Source organism: Aspergillus aculeatinus, assembly GCF_003184765.1.
Source record: "Aspergillus aculeatinus CBS 121060 unplaced genomic scaffold BO66scaffold_43, whole genome shotgun sequence".
Classification (NCBI taxonomy): Eukaryota; Fungi; Ascomycota; class Eurotiomycetes; order Eurotiales; family Aspergillaceae; genus Aspergillus; species Aspergillus aculeatinus.
The window spans coordinates 239,793-258,220 of record NW_020291512.1 but is presented as its reverse complement, the minus strand read 5'-3'; the positions used below and the strand labels follow the sequence as shown (position 1 = coordinate 258,220).

Sequence of the window (18,428 nt, the reverse complement as noted above, 5' to 3'; positions counted from 1 at the left end):
GCGTTCATCAATCACGTCCACCAGAGAAAATAAAGCTCATTGACGGGCAAAAGACTGGAATAAGCAAGACCGGTAATCTGAAAGGCTAGAGCGAATCTAGAGTTTTAAGTGGCTTGCTTATCCATCTGGGAATTAGGAGGCTCGATTCAACTACTAGCTAAACTTTTTCAACCAAGGAGCAGTTTTCCACCGAGAGCCCTGCTTTCACATTAAAGTCCCCCTTCATACGGTATCTTCTTCTATACATCACGCAAAACCTTCTAACACTCAACATGTCTATTTAGTGATATATGCGACATTCAAAGTACTTACAATCTACACTTCGACCAAGTAAACCTTCAAGCAAGACGCAGCTTTTCCAAATCCTTCCTCTCTTGCAAGACTGACATCTCACTCAAAATCTCCTCACTGCCACCGCCAATAATGAGCACGCGAAGATCTCGACTGATTCTTTCTACCCGCGCTCCCGGACCGGCTCGTGTATATCCCAGTGCCCCGAGGATCTGCTGACTTTCCCGCACAGCCAACTCTGTTGCCCGAGCAGCACTGACTTTGGCAAGGGCGCACAGGCCGCCGATATTCGAGCCCAGCTCGTCAATGTTCGTTGCTCTCTTGAACGCGCTCTCTCTGACCTGTACCAGCGACTCGACCAGGGCGTATGCGCTCATGATTTGCATGCCAACATTGGCAAACTTGAGCCGGATGGCTTGACGATCGATGAGCGGCTTTCCGAAAGTGTGGCGTGTGAGCGCGTGTTGATAAGAATCTTCGAGACAGATGCGAGCAAGGCGCAGGCAGTTGCCCGCTATCCAGAGACGTTCATGGTTGAGGCCTGAACAGGTTAGCCCTACTCGGATCAGACGCACTTGATGTGCCAGAGGCCAGTGGTACACTTACTGGACATGATCAACTTGAACCCTTCATTCAAGTTGCCGATGAGATTCTCGGCGGGAACCTCTACGTTATCAAATTTCAGTGTGGCGCATCCTGGGCATATCCATCAGCAGCGTGTTACATTGACTCTAGGGCGCAAGGCATACCGCTTGAAGCGACACCAGAATTGTGTATCTCAGTCCGCGAAACCCCCTTGGAATTCAATGGAATGACCAGTAATGAGATTCCGGCTTTTCCAGAGCCGCCGGTCCGGACGATCGCTGTACAGTAGTCCGCAAACAGGCCATTCGTAACCCACTGTTTTATCCCATTGACGATGAACACATTGTCTTGTTTTTGCGCTGTGGTAGAGATGCTAGCAACGTCCGATCCGGCTATCACATGTGAATCATGTTATTCGGTGAATTTATGCATCTTCAACGCTGGGAAGAACTAAAGAGAAGAAACTGAGAATTCTCGCAACTCACCGTGCGGCTCCGTAATGCCCAGACAAAACCTGATCTCTCCCCGAATGACAGGAGGCAGCCACCTGGACTTCTGCTCTTCGGTCCCAAAATTGATCACCGGAGGGCAGCCAATCGCATTTCCACACCCAAGCGCCCATAAGACCCCAAGCGAGCCGCAACGGGCCATTTCGTCGATGGCTATCAGGTCATGGAAGCTATCCCACTCAGTCGCCGAAACCCTGCCTGGGAGGTTGATGTTGTCTCCAACATATTTCTCAATTGCGGCCGGATTTAACAGAATGGCCGTATAGCCTAGGTCTGAGTGGCGTTTGAGAACCTGGGATACTATCAGCAAGGTAACATATCGGCACATGCACCAAGCCGGAGTCTCACTGTTTTCGGAACTGCACGACTGGCCTCCCACTCGGAACAAAACGGCTCGATTTCAGTGTCAACATACTGGCGGATTTCATCCCGCAACCGCCTGTGCGAATCAGTATAATGCGGATTTCCTGAGCGGGAGTACCACAATGGCTCCGCGAAAGGGGTGCTGGATCCGAAGAATTCTGCCATTGAGGAACATAGGATTCGAAAGCTGACGAGTGACAATCTAGCTCAGCAAGATGTGGTAGCTTTCAAGAAAAAGGCCCCTCGTGGTCTCTTTGTCCAAGCTATGTAGCTATGCTATAAGATACAATTTAAATTGTTGTCGACAGCTGAAAGCAGCAGGATTCAGCAAAGCGAGGGCTATCGCCGAGGCAGCAAATGCCAAACGCCGGCGCAGCTAGGGCGAATCGCCGACGCCGCCAGTGCGGATCACCGATGCAGCTACCCAGACTTCAGCAAAATCATATCTTGAAACCTTGTATACTGGAATAGTAACACTGGTCTTCGGTATAAATGTGACGGTTGCTGGGTGCACATTGCATTTGTATCCCTGATGCATCTGCAAACCTTGCAATGATGCAATATCTCAAACTGTAAGTCTTCACGCAATCCTTCTGCTCGACAAGAGCCTCATTACGACGATACCATCTAGGCCTTTTTGGAACTTCTTCAGCACTCGCGATGACGAGCTCGCCACGAAGCTTTGGGCAAGCACTGGCAGCGATGAGCAGGTCACGAAGGTCTGGGCAACAATGCAGAACCATGAAGGATACCAGGTCTCCCGTAACGGCGGCACAGTGCGGCTGTGCTTGGACCGACCTCATCATGGCAACTCTTTAACATTCCCCATGATCAAGGAAATAACCTCGCTATTCAAGCATCTCTCAAGCGACGACTCTGTGCACCGAATCATTATTACGGGTCGTGGCCGCTACTTTTGCACGGGCATGCACCTGAAGGAAGACCTCTTTGTCTCAGTTGCGGAGCGGTGCAATGCGCTCCAAGAACTCTTTTCCACTCTCGATAGTTGTCCCAAAACCACGATGGCGGTCATCAACGGGCCCGCCTATGGTGGAGGTGTTGGCCTGGCTACCGTCTGCGATGTACGCATAGCCGTGTCCACTGCCTTCTTTTGCTTGAGCGAAGTCAAGCTTGGCTTGTGTCCCGCAACCATATCGAAGTTCCTGGTACGGGAGTGGGGAAGCAGTCTCGCGAGAATGGCGATGCTTACTGGCCGGAGAGTGAAATCGCAGGTGCTGTACGATGCAGGAATCATACATGCTCTTGCGATTGATCTTGATGATCTGGAGAAGGTGGTAGAGGGGTTCTTGAATGACCTGAAGCTTGCGGCTCCTCGAGCTGCTGCACTATGTAAATGGTTGGTTGAGGAGGCCGTGAGTGGCCATGATGCCGCCATAGACCAAATGGCCGGCGAGGTATTTGAAGCCATGTTAGCGCAGGGATCGGAGGCATCGCACGGTATTGCTCAATTCAACATGGGGATCAAGGATATAGTCTGGGAGGACGTTGTTAGAGATGATAAATTAACGGCGTCATGAGGCAATGCATTGTCCACTATAGCTATCAGTATAGATCTTGTTCATTTTCACCACTGGAAAATAGAGCGAAAAGGCAGAAAGGGCAAAGAAATGGAAACGATACCCAGAGAAGCCACTCACCTGGACGGGGATCGGGTATTGTGGAGGCTAGAATGTACCATCTATTGCACTTAATGAGACAAGTTGATAAACGCCCGCACTGAATGGCTGGTTGGGTCGGTCGATGCGACTACGAGCGAATGTTAGTGAGGGTCTGCAGGGCAGTGCATCTTGTCTTTCTGTGTATCTAGCGCATCTCAACACCGTTGGTGGCACCTAATGGTAATCTATACGGGTTGTCGTTTGAAATCAACCTTTTCAGCGATATGTAGGGCATCTCTGTCCTTCACATCCATATACTCATATACCTTGAGATGAGACTACACATAATGAATCACCGCTGTCTGTAAGCCCAAGAGAAAAATGCATCTAAAGCCCTTTGTCATCACCTCCGGAGCATACGCTTGAAAAGGGCCTCGGAGCCAGCATGGTCTCGCAGCCAGCTTCGGCGGGCTCGAATAAATTCACAGTGTTAGTTAAGCACAGGAATAATTCACCTTCATCTTTCTGAGTATGATGGCCGCCAATGTTTTGGCGTGTGTCAGTCAACGGTGGGCATCGGATTCGGTACAGAACTGAAACACCGAACGCTAAACACCGAAATTCCAAGCCGAAGAGTGAATGGCACTCCATTTTGTGAGTGAATCAGATGGTATCTATGAATATGTTATGATAACTCAGCCACCCGTGTAAGATATAACCAAAGAGGAAAAGCCGATGGTAATCAATGCCCGGATCGTTCCACCTTCGGATTACGAACTCACCCGCGAATCTCCCAGGTGTCCGGCTCGGTTGAATGAGCACGAATCGCCCGTTATATAAGATAATCCATGTGGTTAAAGTTTAGAACAAAGGCAGCCCAAAACCGATTTTAACCCCTGGTGTTGTGAATAACAGCAGCCATCATGTTCCGAGAGAACATCGGACTAATCTTCCTAACAGCTTTGCCTGCTGTGTTCCTGTCCTACTTCCTGAGTGTCGCTCTCCCGTCGCTGAGACTCCGATGGAAAACCTCTCAGTTTCCCGTGATAAACAAGAAAAAAGGCGAATGGTCCGATGCCAATGCCGTGAAACGATGCGCCCACAATGCCCAAGCAATTCTTCAAGAGGGATATGAGAAGGTAGGCTCTCAGCTCGTTCAAGGATTGCCAGACCAGATTATTGACCAACAACACCAGTACAATGATCCATTCCAGCTTATCGGCTCCTTTGGAAGGAGGATTGTTCTTCCTCCGGAAATGGGTGAGCATGTCAAAACGGATCCTCGCTTCACTGCCAGTGAGGTGGTAAGGCAAACCATGGCCGGCTCCCTGCCTGGTTTTGAAGGCTTGCTGCCAGTCATGGAAGCCGGCGCGCCCAATGTGTTCATTCAGATGATTCGCTCGAAATTGACCTCAAACCTTGGTATATTGCTATTGAGAGACCACCGGTGGGCATACGACACTGACGTTCTCCTGCAGGCAAGTTCACTCAGAACCTGGCAGAAGAGACCCAAGAGGCTTTCGATGAGAGGTGGGGAACAAGCACTGGTAAGTCACCACATGGCGCAATGCATAGGATGCCTGACTGATAAGGGGGCTAGAATGGCATGAGGTCGACCTGTTGGCCAGTCTCCGCGACATCGTCACACAGGTGTCAACGCGCATCTTCCTGGGAACCGAACTCTGCAAGAACAAAGAATGGCTGGATAATACCCAAGCATACACGGATAATGTCTTCAAAGCCGTGCGATCGATCCGCCGCTTTCCCGCATGGTCTCGCCCCTATGTCCAATGGTTCTTGTCGGACTGCGCCAAAATCCGCCGACAGGTTAAGCGCGCCGAGGAAATCATCGAACCTGTCATCGCCAAGCGGATCGAAGAGATTGCCCTAGCCCAGAAGGGTCTCGCCGAGATGCCTAACGATGCTATCTCATGGATGCACGAAGTCGCCACGGGCAAGGGCAAGGAATACCACGGAGCGCACATTCAACTGTCCCTTAGCATGGCATCGGTACACACAACATCGGATCTCTTTTCCAATATCCTCCTCCAGCTCTGTCGGCATCCGGAGTGGATTGAACCGCTGCTCCAGGAAGCACAATCAGTCCGTACAGACGGTGCGTGGGAGAAGACGTCGCTCTATCGGATGAAGCTCGCCGACAGCGTCATGAAGGAGACACAGCGCATTAAACCCCTGGGTGTCCGTACGTCTTCCCTCTCTCCCCTTCCGAGCGGCCTAGTAGCCGGGGATTAACAGACGTTTAGTTCTATCCCACCGCCATGTCAGTGACGACGTGGTCCTCCCGGATGGCACACTCATTCCGAAAGGCGCCATCGTCGCCACCAACATGTCGCGCATGTGGGACCCGGAATACTACCCGAACCCCGAAGAATGGCAGCCCGACCGATATCTGAAGCTGCGCGAGGAGCCCGGGAAGGAGCACTCGTCGCAGTTCGTCACGACCACGATGGAAAGTCTCGGGTTCGGCATCGGGAGTCACGCCTGCCCCGGAAGGTTTTTCGCCTCAAGCAAAATTAAACTTCTGCTCAACCACGTGCTCCACAACTATGAATTTGAACGGGTGGATACGGAGAAGGACGCGACCCCCTGGTTCGTAGAGTATGTCACGAATCCGAAGGCGAAGCTGCGGGTGCGAAGGAAAAAGGTTGCTGCATAACGTGGGAAGTTATCCAATGGAGATGCCCTGGCGCGGCGCAATGAGCAACGCACCACATTAAACAGAAGACAGAATCAAAATGACACGCATCCTATTCAGCATACCGTGTAGCGAGAACTCGGAAATATGGACCATGGTTTCTCACCGAGGTACTTACTTACACCTTACGCCACCTTTTCTATGAGCTCGAATTTTAGATCTTCAATTGTATGATCACTTTTTAACATAATTATTGCTTCACATAATGAGAGCTTCTGTGTGGTTCAATCATCAAACATTCTGTTGATCCCTGGCCAGCAAACGCTGCTATATTTCGAAACTAGGTGAAATACGAAAAGTCGCCTTTGTTTAGCAGCGTATTGCCCTGTCCACGACATTGGTCCCGCGGATGATCTGTGAAGACAGCTAATGCCAACAGGACTACAGAATAAGATACCTCTTATTGTAAGTCACCCTGTAACTCTCAACTCGTCTTGCTTGTCGTCAATTCCGCAAGCTGGGTCAGGTGGATCGCTTTTTCCCTTGGCAAGCATAGCATGATGATAATTTCTAGCGTGGAGAATTTAGGCTGCCAAGTCCGCCGTTCACTAGTGCTGACGGTGTCGCTTGTGCGATTTGCCTTCATCCCAGCTTTCTCACATCACTGATATCAATTTGGACAATCTTCTCCACTCATGGGTTCATCAGCGAGAATCAAACTGCTGACAAGACTATTATAAGAGGTAGGTGTGATGATTGAGTCGCTACATACTTGAATCTCTGATTGATTCTATCAATACAATGTACAATAACACAGAGATAAATAATTTTCTAGCCGTGGCATACTTCGATTCAAACGATCAATGTGGATAGTCAACTCACCATTACTTAAAGGTCAAAAAAGACCATGAAGAGCATGGAAACAAAAAATGAAAAGAATAAAGTAGGACAAATCAAAAAAGTCACGCGCCTGAAGAAAACGACAAGTGGGGAGATCCGATAGATGAGACCCTTTTTCAAAGTCGTCTTCATCCCCTCGGAAATTCACGAATGAGGCATGGAAGCGAGAGAGACGGGCAATGCGGTGGGGACAAATAGCCGGTACTAAATCCCCCGCTAGACCCTAAACAGCAACTGAGCTGGACCCCGAAATGACAGTCCCGCCGCTATTGTTCGTATCCGGGGCTCTAGTCTCATTATTATCTCCATTCTATGCTTCAAGCTCGTATGTCGAGTCGTCTAATGATGCGCCATGTCGTGAGCGATTGGATATGTTTTGGTCACAATCAGTCATACGAGACTCAAGTCTTCTCGTCTGTCGCCGTCTGACAACTTGACCGGGCAGAAAAATCTATAAAGCGCACTGGGGTTGCTCGTCTCTGCTCGTCTTTCACATCGCACTCTCGATCTCTTCTCAGTCAAGATCATACCTACTTCCCTCACAATGCAGCTCCTGTCCCTCGCCACCATGGCCGTCCTTGCCGGCGTCGCCGCTGCCAAGAGAAACGTGTACATGTGCCCTGGACCGTACGTTGACTGCACCCCATCCACGTTGAACATAACACTGATACCTCTCGCACAGCAACTGGACGGGCCCCTGCACTCTATTCGGCTTCGACAATGGCGAGTGCATGGACATCAGCTTCTGGGATACCCTAGGCTCGATCGGTCCAGATGAGGGTGAGTGATAAGCGTGCCCCGGTCAGCGATGATATAAGCTAATGTTGTTCAGGCCTGGTCTGCTCCATGTTCGTCGAGCCGGGCAACTGCTACATGACGACGGGCAACTTCAATTCGGGCGGTTTCGTGAGCCCCGGCATTGCTGACTTGACGACCTGGCAGATGGGCAGCGGCGAGAAGTGGCCGGGATACTGGTTCAGCAACGCCAAGACCGTCCAGTGCTTGTACCAGTAGCCAGCTGGAGATATCTTCTCATTGTCTTTTACTTAGCGTGCACAAAATTGAAATGCATTACCATTGCTGTTTTGGGAAAATGGATCTCTGCTCGGATGGGGCGGTGGGCCCTCCGGCTTGGCGGGTGTTTGTCTATCTTATCTTCGTATTCAGAATCCACGCGGTCATCGAGCCGGTTCTATTCCACAACTTATGAACAGCCTTGTCTCATTCTAGTCTGGCTCTAGTCGATTGGCAAGCATTTGCACTCTTGCTGTGAGAGCACTCATCTTGTTTAGTGCGTGGCCTTGATGCCGGAGGGAGTGCTTTCGAAGTCCGGACTGGATACAAACAATATATCTTTACATTGATCTCAGCTCACGGGTTCAACGCTTAGATGCCCAAGGCTCTGTGGTTACAAAACGAGGCTAGAACCTCAAAGATAACACCCTAAGACATTCTCCATCAAATCCACAAGTTCTGGAGATAGCTTAGGAAGAGGGCAAACAGAGCTACTAGGTAGTACCGTTAATACCCATGCATCTGGGTCCGGTTGATGTTCCTGCGATCGCCGCAACCACCATTGACATCAAGCTCCATGTTTAGCAGCCTTGACGTCACGTTTAGCAGTGCTTACTTCCCTCGATATACACCCATGCAGTATGATAAATCTGTCTAAAGACATCAGCCATGTTGAAGCTGTTACCAGGAAGAGTCGAGAGTTGCACATACTGCTGTACGACTTGTTCACTAGATCCAAGGTGGCGGCGGGCGCAGAGCAGGCAGCCAGTTGGCGAAACTGGCCCCCTTCCAGTTTCTGGACCCAGAAGGCTCGACTGGCAGGTTTTCCACGCAGCATTCCATGGAAGCAGCTGGCTATAGACGCTGGAGCTGTTGGCTGTTAGGTAAGTCTAAGCCCACACGGGCGTCTCAAACTGTAGATCGTGCAGGATGGGTCGCAAGCCGTGTGACCGCGGCATTTAGCTGCAGATCTAGATCAGCCCACTCCGATGCACGGTGACATAAAGCAACCCGCAAATCCACCGTTCCACGAACTATAACCACCATACCTGGTTTCATGCTGCAGGATTGCAAGTGCGGGGTTCGTGGGCTGAAAGACCAAAAAGCAATGATGGACTGAAACCGGTCTGTGTGACAGGGGTCTATAGATTAACCTGCCCCCAACCAGAGACTTAGTACGCACAGGGTATCCAATATCCACGACCCAATAGACATCACACTAGGGTCGGACCGGCCGGCCCTCTGAGTTTTCCAGCTGTCGATCGGTCTTCCAATGGCTGCAGCATTCCCTAGCTCACAGCGTATGTGCGCGTCATGGTGACAGCAGAGGCATCTGCAGCTGCAGCACCTCCTCCCGGTCGCCTACTACTTAAGCCCAAGGGATTCCCTGAGCTGAGGTCGGACATCATCTTCAGAGATTGCCCTACACAGAGCACCCCCAAGAAGACTACATTCTCTAACAAAATGGATTTCTTGAAGTCTACAGCCACCCTTCCCAAAGTGACCCTGCCCGATCTGGGGCAGTTGACCTCCGGGACCGTCAAAGACTTCCGAACCCTAATCCAGAATGATCCGACCCTGCTCAAGAATGCCACCGCCATGTTCACCCAGGCTGGCTCCGATCCCCTGAACGTGATGCAGAACCTAGCCGGGTTCCTGGCGAACCTAGACAAGATCACGCGGACTGCGCCCACCTACGACGCCTCCGCGGCCAAGAACTCCCTCGGAGGCAGCATGGGAATCCTGACCAACCTGCTGGAGCCCTACCTCAAGACCGCCGCGGGGCAGGAATTCTTCCGGGACGCGCGAGTGGACAAGGTCCTGCAGTCCCTGCTCAAAGAGTGGACGGTCTACCTAAAGTCCCCGGAGTCCGCCAGCGTCCTCACCGACGACGACGGGGGGTGGTTCAGCCGCGCCGCCCTGTCCGACGAGGAACGGGAGGCCTTCTTCCGGGACTACAAGTGCGAGCAGGAAGCCCTGCACTACGGCTTCAAGTCCTGGGACCAGTTCTTCACGCGCGAGTTCCGGGCGGGCGCGCGGCCCGTCGCGGCGCCCGACGACGACAATATCATCACGGCCGCCTGCGAGTCGGTGCAGGTCATCTTCCAGCCGGACGTGCAGCTCTCCGACACCTTCAACATCAAGGATCACAAGTACTCGCTCAGCACGATGTTCGGCGACCAGGAGCTCGCGGGGAAGTTCGGCGGCGGCCGGCTCTACCAGGGCGCCCTGAACCCGACCAACTACCACCGCTGGCACGCGCCCGTCTCCGGCACCATCAGTACCATGCGGGTCATCGCGGGCACGTTCCTCAACTCGGGGACGAACGCCGCCTTCGACGCCAGCCCCGTCACGGCAGTGATCGAGGATGAGGTTCTGGGGGCGCTGCACGAGGCCACCCGGTGCGTCATCGTGATCGACAACGCCAAGCTGGGCCCCGTCGCGTGCGTCTTCGCCGGCATGCGCGAGCGCGGCTCCTGCGAGCCGACGGTGCGGGCCGGCGACGAGGTGAGCAAGGGGGATCAGATTGGGATGTTCCATTTCGGCGGCAGCACGCATTGTCTGGTCTTCAACAGGAACATCAACCTTTCGGTTCTATCGGAGGGGGCGGCTCAGTCCGGTCAGCCGGTTGCGGTGAACTCGCAGCTGTTTACTGTGTCCTAGGATGTCTGCGCGAGCTTCGTGTGCGACAGAGTCGTGTATGCCAGAGGAACTGTCAGTGTGGAGAATGCATTACCATAAGGGCTCTTTGCCATCGGTTTGTTCGGGGTTCATGTCGTGGCCCAAGAAACTATTCTCTCGGTTCAATGTGTTTCTGGCGCGAGGGTCTTTGCTGTATCAGAGTATGTATGGAAATATGACTTCAGTCGATGGCCGATTGGGCTATCGCAAGTCTTCAGGTGGTATTTTCAAAAATAAGCTGAGATTATTAACCGCTCTCTGGGGCTCGAGTCACTCATTGAACGGGAATTGGGTTCTGGGACGTCGCCGCCAACCCAGTAGACTCCATGGTCGAACAACCTATGCCAGGTGGAAACTAGAGCTGCCTGTTCGAGCCGTGGATTGAGTCCAAGCTAGTAAGATAATCAGCTGCGCTAGATACTATTGCTAAGGTTGATGTCGCTGTTCAGCGGCCCAGCCGTCAATGTGGTCCAGGAGAATCGTGTTATGAGAGGAGACGAAACAAGGAACTAGACCAGGACCAGTACGAAGAAGGGCTTTCCCGACGGATTGACAGGTTGTATTGAAGAAGACTGGAGGGCATAGTATGATGGGGAAACTGCTTTTATTGACTGCATAGACTATGTGAGGTCAGGACGGATTCCTAGATCGGTCAAACCGATGAAGGCTCTTCTTTTTTGGCTGGAATGTCGTCGGTGTCTTTCTTGACTGGATCGTTGTCGGTGTCGTACCCACTGCCTAGGAAATCATTGTCGTTGGGGAACGCACAACAAACCAAGGGTGGTTTGAGGGCCGGAAAGCGCTGCTTGAGCTCGTTGAATGTCCACCAGGCCGGGATGGCTTGGATTGTGAAACGATCCGAAAAGTGAACGATGCCGACGACGCTGAGATGCGGCTCCTCGATGACCCACGCTCCCGACTCCGAGAGGAAGCCGTCCGACTTGAAGGCATAGTGATAGCACAGATCCGCCGTGCCCTGACACTGCGCACAGGGTTTCACAATGTCCAACGGCTCATCGCTGGGGGGAAGCTCCCGGTCCGGGATCATCAGCTGCCAGCGCGGCACGGGCTTATCCTTGTCCATGACGGTGGGGAGCAGCACCCAACTCGCGTCCGGACCGGGCACGCAGGTCTCCGCGAGCTCCTGGTTCACCAGCTCCACGAGGGCCCAGTTTCCGATTCGGGAGAAGTATCGCTTCTGGGGCTGCAGGGTCTCGGGATCCGGAGGGATGCGCCCCCAGAGGGCGTGGGGCTCGCGGGCGTCGTAGATCTCGGTCGACTTGATCTCGGCGTCGTAGGGGGTGGTGTGCCAGAAGGGCTGCGTACCGACGCCACAGAAATGGTCTTCCAGGAAGGGGCTGAGCACCGTCAATCCGAACCATTTGCCCTCCAGCTGGAGGATGCCGCCGATAATGCCCGCCCGTGGCTCGTGGTCCTCACAGCGGGAGGTGATGTATCGGAGCCCGCTGATGTTGCCGGTCCTCTCCACGTCGATCTCCCTTGCCTGACTCTGGGCTGGCTTTAGGCCTGGAGAGGATGGTTCTCGTTTCATGTCGGACATCGTGTGAGGGATAGTCTGTCTGTTGCTTCTTATCGATACTGAGGACGAGTGCCGTGGGAAATATAGTGATGGTGACAAAGAACTGCTCTTATATGTAGAAGATAGGCATAATTTATCTGTTTCTGCTACGGCTAGATTGAGAATATCTCCGGGACAATGACAAGAGGCACTGTTAACAAGAAAGAATAATAGTGGCTGCACTGAAAAATCCCGTCATTCATTCACAAAGGAAGCGAAAAGCTCGAAAGTATTGAAAGAAGACATGTCGCCGCAGCTAACTACTGCGGAGAATTAAGCGTGCTCAAGCTGTGTTTGTACGGCTTGATCGACCCGCTCTAGTTTCAAAGGGGACTGCTGTGAATGAGACCTACACGTGAATGTCATATAGTCTCAGACCTGGATGACCTCCACAAAGCCAGTGTTATGCAAATGAGGTGATTGTGGTCTTTCCACCAGGCAGCGGGCAAACTCAAGCGAAAGCGCGAAGTATACGATTTAGTCCTATCTAGAACTTGCGAAAATGCTACCTCACAAGCTCGATGCTAACTTGAGGATCACGGGCATAGACCCGCAAGCCAAGCACGCAGATTGCATTCCATGGCGATGGTGAATTGCCATTTGTATCAACTGACTGCTCATGGGAAGTTGCTTCTTCCTTATCTTGGTCTTGCTTGTCATCGTCTTGTTTGTCGTCCTTCTTGTCAAGATCCTTGTTGTCATGGTGTTTCTTGTCATCATGCTGGTTGTCTTCATCCCGTTTGCCATCATGCTTCTTCTCACGGTCCCTATTGTCTTCGTCCTGCTTGTCGTCATCCTGCTTGTCAAGGTGCTTTGTATCTTCTTGCACATTGTCTTCGTGATGCTTTTCGACGTCTTTGCCCTTCTCCTCATGAACCCTTCTTGATGAACCAGGTGCTTGGAGCACTGCAGGTGGAGGCTCTGCAGCGTGACCTTCTCTCTGGAGATTTTCCTCATTGCTGTGGTGAGGCAGGCCGGTTTCTGTTCTCTCCTCATCTGCCTTCTTTGCAGACCGATCGTGTGCGAGCTCATCGTTCGCGAATTCAGCAGGTCCAGACTTATCCTTGCCGGCTTCATCTTTGCCGATCTCATCCTGGACAGCGTCACCCTTGCCAGCCTCACTCTTGCTAGCTTCTTCCTTTGCAGTCTCACCGGTCGCGTTTGAGGCTTTGATGCTCTGAGCTTCAATCTGCTTTTCAGATTGAACTTTAGCATTCGCCAGGTCATAATTCATGGCAACTTGTTTCAGCTTCTGGGGATTCTTCTCCACCCACTCCTTCACCACATCCTCCACGTTCTTCTGGTCAGAGTCCCTGGTTGCGAGAAGCTTGATAAGAATCTCGTACCTGCCGGGCTCAAGCTTAACCTCCGCACTGATCGAGCGATTGCCCCGGCACTGAACCGGCCGGACAAGCAACAGGTGCTCTCCGGGTTTCGCATTCTCCTCCTGGAGGAGGAAGTGCAACGCAAAGTCGTACTGCCCTTCAAGGCCTCTCATATAGCGCTTATCAGCCTGCGAACAAGTTAACCTTTGCTTACATAGCCATTATGATACCGATGCGAGAAAACGGAGATTCAGCATACCTCAGAGAGAACGAAAACAACAGGACCAGCTGCCCTGATCTCGACCACGAACTTGGTTCGAAGATACCCTTCAATCCAAGGGACGCTGACGCTCGTCCACCGCTGGACCACTGTCCACGTCTCGTCAAAGATGCGCGTCCGGTGCAAAAACACGAACGTCGAGAGCAGATCCTCATAGGCCATCCAGAACATGCCGTCGTCTCCGAATCGATGCTGCAGTTTCTGAAGCCAGTAGGGGGTCCACTCGCGCGAGCCATCGCTCCAGGGGCCATTCCACTCCCCGACGCCGCCGGTATTCCTCTCTCCCCAGGGGTTCCTGACCAGCACCAGCCGCACCTTCTTCCCATCCTCGTCCTCCTCCTCCGTCGCCCGGAGAATGGAGTACGCATGGCCCAGCGCCAGCCCCCCGCGCGTCCAGTCTCTGCCCGACCCCAGCGCCGACGCAGCGAACACAAAATCGCGCTCCGCATTCACCAACTCCCTCCACAGGGTATTCTTGCTGAGCACCTTATTCGTCGCGATCGTCGTCGTCACGCCGCCCGTCATATCCTCGACCGCCTCGCCGGACCAACCGCCGGAGAGCGCCTCGTAGTCGCCATGCACCTTGGCATACGCCTTCTCCAGCAAGGGCAGCCAGGTCTCATTGGCGTCGGAGCACTTGGCGAAATACAGGGCCTCGGAGCCCGTCTGGTGGCGCTTGCGGTACTGCCGGGCCAGCCGGCCGGTGCTGTCGTAGCGATCGCCGTAGAAGTCAAAGTCCTCGTGCGACAGGTACAGGTTATCGTCGACCACGGTCGACACCCACTCGCCGTCGCGGTAGAAGACGAAGCCGTAGACGCCGCACTCCTCGTCGCGCGCCAGGCAGATCCGCTCCATCAGGTCCGGCCGGTTGCAGATCGTCGCCACCGCCGCCAGCCACCAGCAGTCGCCGTTGGCGCCCTGCTTGATGTCCGTGTTGGAGTACCCGTCGATCGTGAACCGGGGGTCCTCGAAGATCCAGTCGACGCGGTGGACGGAGCCGGGCACGCCCTCTTCCTCGTCCGTGTTGTCATCGGAGGAAGAGGAGGAGCTGCTGGAGCACCAGTCGTCATCCGCCTTCGTACCCCACCCCCTTACCCGCTGTCTCCCCACTCTGCCCCTCCCTCGTGCAGCACCCATATCCACACCCCTCCCCTCCCCGCCAAATTTCTCCCCCCGCACCAACCCGCGCAGACAGTTCCACAGCGCCAACTCGCGATCATTCTCAATGTCGAAGTCCGGGTCCGTGAACTTCTCGTTCACGCGGTGGCACTCCCGCACGATGCGCTGCACCTCCGCCCGGCACTGGCGGGCCGCCGCCTCGTAGCTCTCCGCTGCATTGCGCGCGGACGATTGGCCCGGGCTTTCCCGCTGCGACGGGAGGAGATCCGCGTAGAGGCTCTGGGGAAAGATGGTGGTGACTTTGCCTGGGGTTTTGGCGATGAAGGTGTTCCAGAATGCGGTGATGGTTGCTTGGGGGGTGGAGGGGGTGGAGGGGTCTGGCGCTTGCGAGGCGGCCATTGTGCTGGTTACTTTGGTTAGTAGAGATGGAACCTGGGTGTGGGTGTGTAGGGTTTCGAGCAAGGGTCAGAAGAATGTGTTTTATTTCAGGAGATTGTCTGAGGAATGTGGGAAGGTGTTAGGTCTTATAGTGTAGAAGATTCATAATAGCGGATGTGCTGGTACAGGGATGTTTGCGGGTGAGACAAGGCTGAGGCGTGAGTAAGGATGGTGTGTTGTTGTCGGCTGTATTACTTCTGTCAGCCCCGCGCTTAATCTGACGACTGGCTTTGTTTGTTGGGGTTTCTCTGAGAGGTCTCGGTATCTGGATCCTTATTCATCGATCTGGCACTCGTAAGAGAAAGAATGACCAGAATTACACTGAAGCATAACAGGAGTGCATGCATCTCTGCTGGTGATATGTATATGTGAAAAGCCAAGAAAATGAGTTAACAGTAGCGGCCTCGTATTCTGAAGCTGCAGAGGTGCGGCTGACAAGGCCGGATAATATGTGAATGGAGAGGAAATTTCTGGGCGTGTCTGCATGTGCGTGCAACCCAACTGTCATCCCAACACTTTGCAAAACCTTGCAGAGCTACATCTGAACCAATTATTACCAGATTGTGAAGTATAGCAGAAACATCCCGGTAACTGTAAGGTGAGGCTGAATCCCTTGGGTATAACTTTGAGCCATCGTTCTATTTACAAGAAAGCCCAAGTCTTGTGATTGAACATTGCAACATTGCTCCGGGGTAATAGCTTGTTAGATCAGCATTCACTCAAGAGGGTGAGATGTCAGGCCCTGCATTGAAGAAGGTGGGGAAAGACACCTGGCAGGCTAGCCAGGCGGGAATTTCCGCTACACCAGCCCACGGGCGGGCGGTAAAAACCGGCTCTTCCCATCACTTAGCCTGAGGCTTTAATACTTCCTCAGTTGTTCTTTTTAGGTGCCTCATCCGCGCTGCGCGCCTACAATATGGCCACAGTATCAATACCTCAGCAGTCGAGAGATACGGGAGATGGGTCTGACTGGGCTTCATTCAGGCGCGAGACTTGATACTTTGAAGACGATCTATCGATTGAGTCTGTAGTTGGAAGCGCGAAACGGTTGCCCTGTCACTCCTGCGGAGCAGCGGCTGTAAAGGAATCTGTTAGTAAACGAGATCGATCGCCAGGATCACGGGACTCGGATGTCAGGTGTGCTAGTCAAGGAACAAATGAGACTCAGATCAATCTCGAGAGCACCACACATTCGCCGGTCTGATCTGCAGTAGAGATGGCTCTAAGGGCGAAGGCTGCGGGGCAGGGTTCTTTAACACTTCTTGCAGGGCCACGAAGCGAGGAGGTCTCTCCTATGCATACCAAAAGTCGAACCATGACTCCAACAAGTCCATTCATGCTCGTGATAGATACATTAAGACATTACAAGGTTATTCCTGAAACATGGGTATAATAGAAGCAAACGAATGACGGGGTCCATTATCAGGGTACGCGGAGGTCACGTGGTTGGTTTGGGGTTCACCCTCGGTGGTGCTCAACTCGCTTATCCACATTACAACACACCCTCACAGAGGTTAAATTGATGTGCACACTAGCGGGCCTGACCAATCTCTTCATCCTGCGCATTTGAATGCGCAGAAGATGCCGGAGGCTGATGTGCGACCGGGGTCGAGTGCGACGTTTCCGCCATCTCCGGGCCAGCAGTAGCAGCGGGAGCAGCGGCAGCCGGGGCGGCAGCCAACGCGCCACTGGCCTCCGCCGTCGACCCCTGTCTCGACTGCGGCGCCAGACTGGACGCAGGACTGGGCTCGAGGAGACGCGGACCGGGGGTCCTCTCGGGCTGCTTGCTGGTCTTGACGCGCGCCGGGGCCGGGCCCAGCATGGGCGGGTACTTGAAGCGGAAGCCCCAGACGAAGAAGAGCTTGAGCTTCGTCCCGAAGCTCATCGCCTTCCAGCGCTTCTTCAGGACCTCGCCGTCGGCCTGCGAGCGCGCCCGGTAGCCCTTGCGGAACCAGCACAGCAGGAACAACGTCACGGGGAGGATGGTCAGCGACCAGAAGACGGGGATGCCGCGCCGGGTCTGCCAGCCGGTCATCAGGCGGCGGAAGCGCACCCAGGCCTCGATGAAGCCCAGGATCAGGAACAGACCGATCCAGCCGAGGGTCAGAATCAGCGTCAGCGCCAGCGGCGAGATCCCGAAGTAGTCGGGGTCGAGGAACCAGTTGTAGTTCTCGTCGTCCCAGTTGTTGTAGTACCCGTTGTAGTAGCCGTTGCCGTACGAGCTGGAGGAGCTGGTGCTGGTGGGGTAGCAGCCGTCGCCGGTGTAGAGCTCGCTCGGTTGGTTGTACTGACTCAGGGAGCTCAGGGAGTTGCTGGGGACCTGGGTCGGGTCGACGTACACGATGTCGATGGTGTAGGTGGTGGGCTGGAAGGGCTGGCTGTTGTCGACGGACAGGGAGGTGGAGACCGCGGTCAAGGGGAGTAGGCTCTGCACGCGGACCGGCGGGTAGATCTCGGCCGCGGTCGTCGTGGTCCAGTGCGAGGAGCAGCCTGTGGGCGCCGTAAAGGTCAGGTTGACCACGAACATCGTGCTGTCGGCGGCGTCCTCAGTGTCGTAGAGGTAGTCGTAGTAATCAGCCCCCACGCCGGTGGGGTACAGCTCTTGGATGACAGTGATATCGGAGTTGGAGTTGATGACTTCATTGTAAGCGCCATACTCGCGATAGGTGGCGACTGAGGTGATGGTGGACTTGGCTGGTGGCAGGGAGGTGACCGTGGGGGTGATTTGTTCGATCTCGGTGGTGGTATACGTCTCGTAGTAGTCGGACTCGGTATAGACGTTCTCTTGGTAGTAGGCAGTAACGATCCAGGGAGCTGCCGCAACGAATGACGACAGCTGGATCCAAAGGAGTGACAGAAACAACAAAAACGAATGTGAGGACGCCATCGTGGATGGTCGCCGGGGTAGATTGGCTAGAGAAGCATGCAGAAATTGGAGGATGGGTGTGGCGCTCACTGGCCTTATTATACGAAGGGTCGAACAACACACTAGGCTCAACTCTGTAGAGTCACGCCGTACAGAGAGTCTAGTAGGGGAAATTGGCTTTAGCTCCTCCGCCAATTCTACT

General features: G+C 53.6%; 8 protein-coding genes across 8 annotated transcripts; 4 read left to right on the top strand and 4 right to left on the bottom strand.

The window, feature by feature from the left end:
- Nucleotides 1-338: 338 nt before the first annotated feature.
- Nucleotides 339-1,913, bottom strand: BO66DRAFT_329499 (acyl-CoA dehydrogenase family protein; the record flags this gene model as incomplete). The annotated part of the gene is made up of 5 exons (XM_025644025.1): nt 339-832; nt 898-987; nt 1,041-1,268; nt 1,362-1,677; nt 1,734-1,913. The coding sequence occupies 5 exons, from the start codon at nt 1,911-1,913 to the stop codon at nt 339-341; spliced, it is 1,308 nt and encodes a 435-aa protein (XP_025501148.1).
- Nucleotides 1,914-2,303: 390 nt separating this feature from the next.
- Nucleotides 2,304-3,286, top strand: BO66DRAFT_403997 (enoyl-CoA hydratase/isomerase family protein; the record flags this gene model as incomplete). Its single annotated transcript, XM_025648905.1, has 2 exons — nt 2,304-2,320; nt 2,380-3,286. The coding sequence occupies 2 exons, from the start codon at nt 2,304-2,306 to the stop codon at nt 3,284-3,286; spliced, it is 924 nt and encodes a 307-aa protein (XP_025501147.1).
- Nucleotides 3,287-4,251: 965 nt separating this feature from the next.
- Nucleotides 4,252-6,044, top strand: BO66DRAFT_379651 (cytochrome P450; the record flags this gene model as incomplete). Its single annotated transcript, XM_025645866.1, has 4 exons — nt 4,252-4,789; nt 4,846-4,914; nt 4,968-5,570; nt 5,632-6,044. Exons 1-4 carry the CDS (start codon nt 4,291-4,293, stop codon nt 6,042-6,044), a joined length of 1,584 nt encoding a protein of 527 aa, XP_025501146.1. The 5' UTR covers nt 4,252-4,290.
- Nucleotides 6,045-7,097: 1,053 nt separating this feature from the next.
- On the top strand, nt 7,098-7,937 carry BO66DRAFT_473563 (uncharacterized protein; the record flags this gene model as incomplete). The annotated part of the gene is made up of 3 exons (XM_025653059.1): nt 7,098-7,550; nt 7,606-7,703; nt 7,756-7,937. Exons 1-3 carry the CDS (start codon nt 7,468-7,470, stop codon nt 7,935-7,937), a joined length of 363 nt encoding a protein of 120 aa, XP_025501145.1. The 5' UTR covers nt 7,098-7,467.
- A 1,464-nt stretch (nt 7,938-9,401) lies between these two features.
- BO66DRAFT_413694 (phosphatidylserine decarboxylase) lies at nt 9,402-10,601 on the top strand (the record flags this gene model as incomplete). Its single annotated transcript, XM_025649431.1, has 1 exon — nt 9,402-10,601. One exon carries the CDS (start codon nt 9,402-9,404, stop codon nt 10,599-10,601), a length of 1,200 nt encoding a protein of 399 aa, XP_025501144.1.
- Nucleotides 10,602-11,271: 670 nt separating this feature from the next.
- BO66DRAFT_403993 (uncharacterized protein) lies at nt 11,272-12,180 on the bottom strand (the record flags this gene model as incomplete). Its single annotated transcript, XM_025648904.1, has 1 exon — nt 11,272-12,180. The coding sequence occupies one exon, from the start codon at nt 12,178-12,180 to the stop codon at nt 11,272-11,274; it is 909 nt and encodes a 302-aa protein (XP_025501143.1).
- Nucleotides 12,181-12,346: 166 nt separating this feature from the next.
- Nucleotides 12,347-15,391, bottom strand: BO66DRAFT_355167 (cysteine proteinase). Its single transcript, XM_025644843.1, has 2 exons — nt 13,783-15,391; nt 12,347-13,711 (listed from the first exon to the last, which is right to left on the bottom strand). Exons 1-2 carry the CDS (start codon nt 15,319-15,321, stop codon nt 12,704-12,706), a joined length of 2,547 nt encoding a protein of 848 aa, XP_025501142.1. The 5' UTR covers nt 15,322-15,391; the 3' UTR covers nt 12,347-12,703.
- A 1,431-nt stretch (nt 15,392-16,822) lies between these two features.
- Nucleotides 16,823-18,287, bottom strand: BO66DRAFT_158673 (uncharacterized protein). Its single transcript, XM_025642204.1, has one exon. The coding sequence runs from the start codon at nt 18,245-18,247 to the stop codon at nt 16,892-16,894; it is 1,356 nt and encodes a 451-aa protein (XP_025501141.1). The 5' UTR covers nt 18,248-18,287; the 3' UTR covers nt 16,823-16,891.
- Nucleotides 18,288-18,428: the final 141 nt, after the last annotated feature.

Excerpts from the sequence above, each read along its gene's own strand:
- BO66DRAFT_355167 (XM_025644843.1), bottom strand. The coding sequence starts at position 15,321 with ATGGCCGCCTCGCAAGCGCCAGACCCCTCCACCCCCTCCACCCCCCAA. Across the intron at positions 13,712-13,782 it reads TTGTTTTCGTTCTCTCTGAG|GCTGATAAGCGCTATATGAG; the intron begins GTATGCTGAATC and ends ACTTGTTCGCAG.
- BO66DRAFT_158673 (XM_025642204.1), bottom strand. The coding sequence starts at position 18,247 with ATGGCGTCCTCACATTCGTTTTTGTTGTTTCTGTCACTCCTTTGGATC.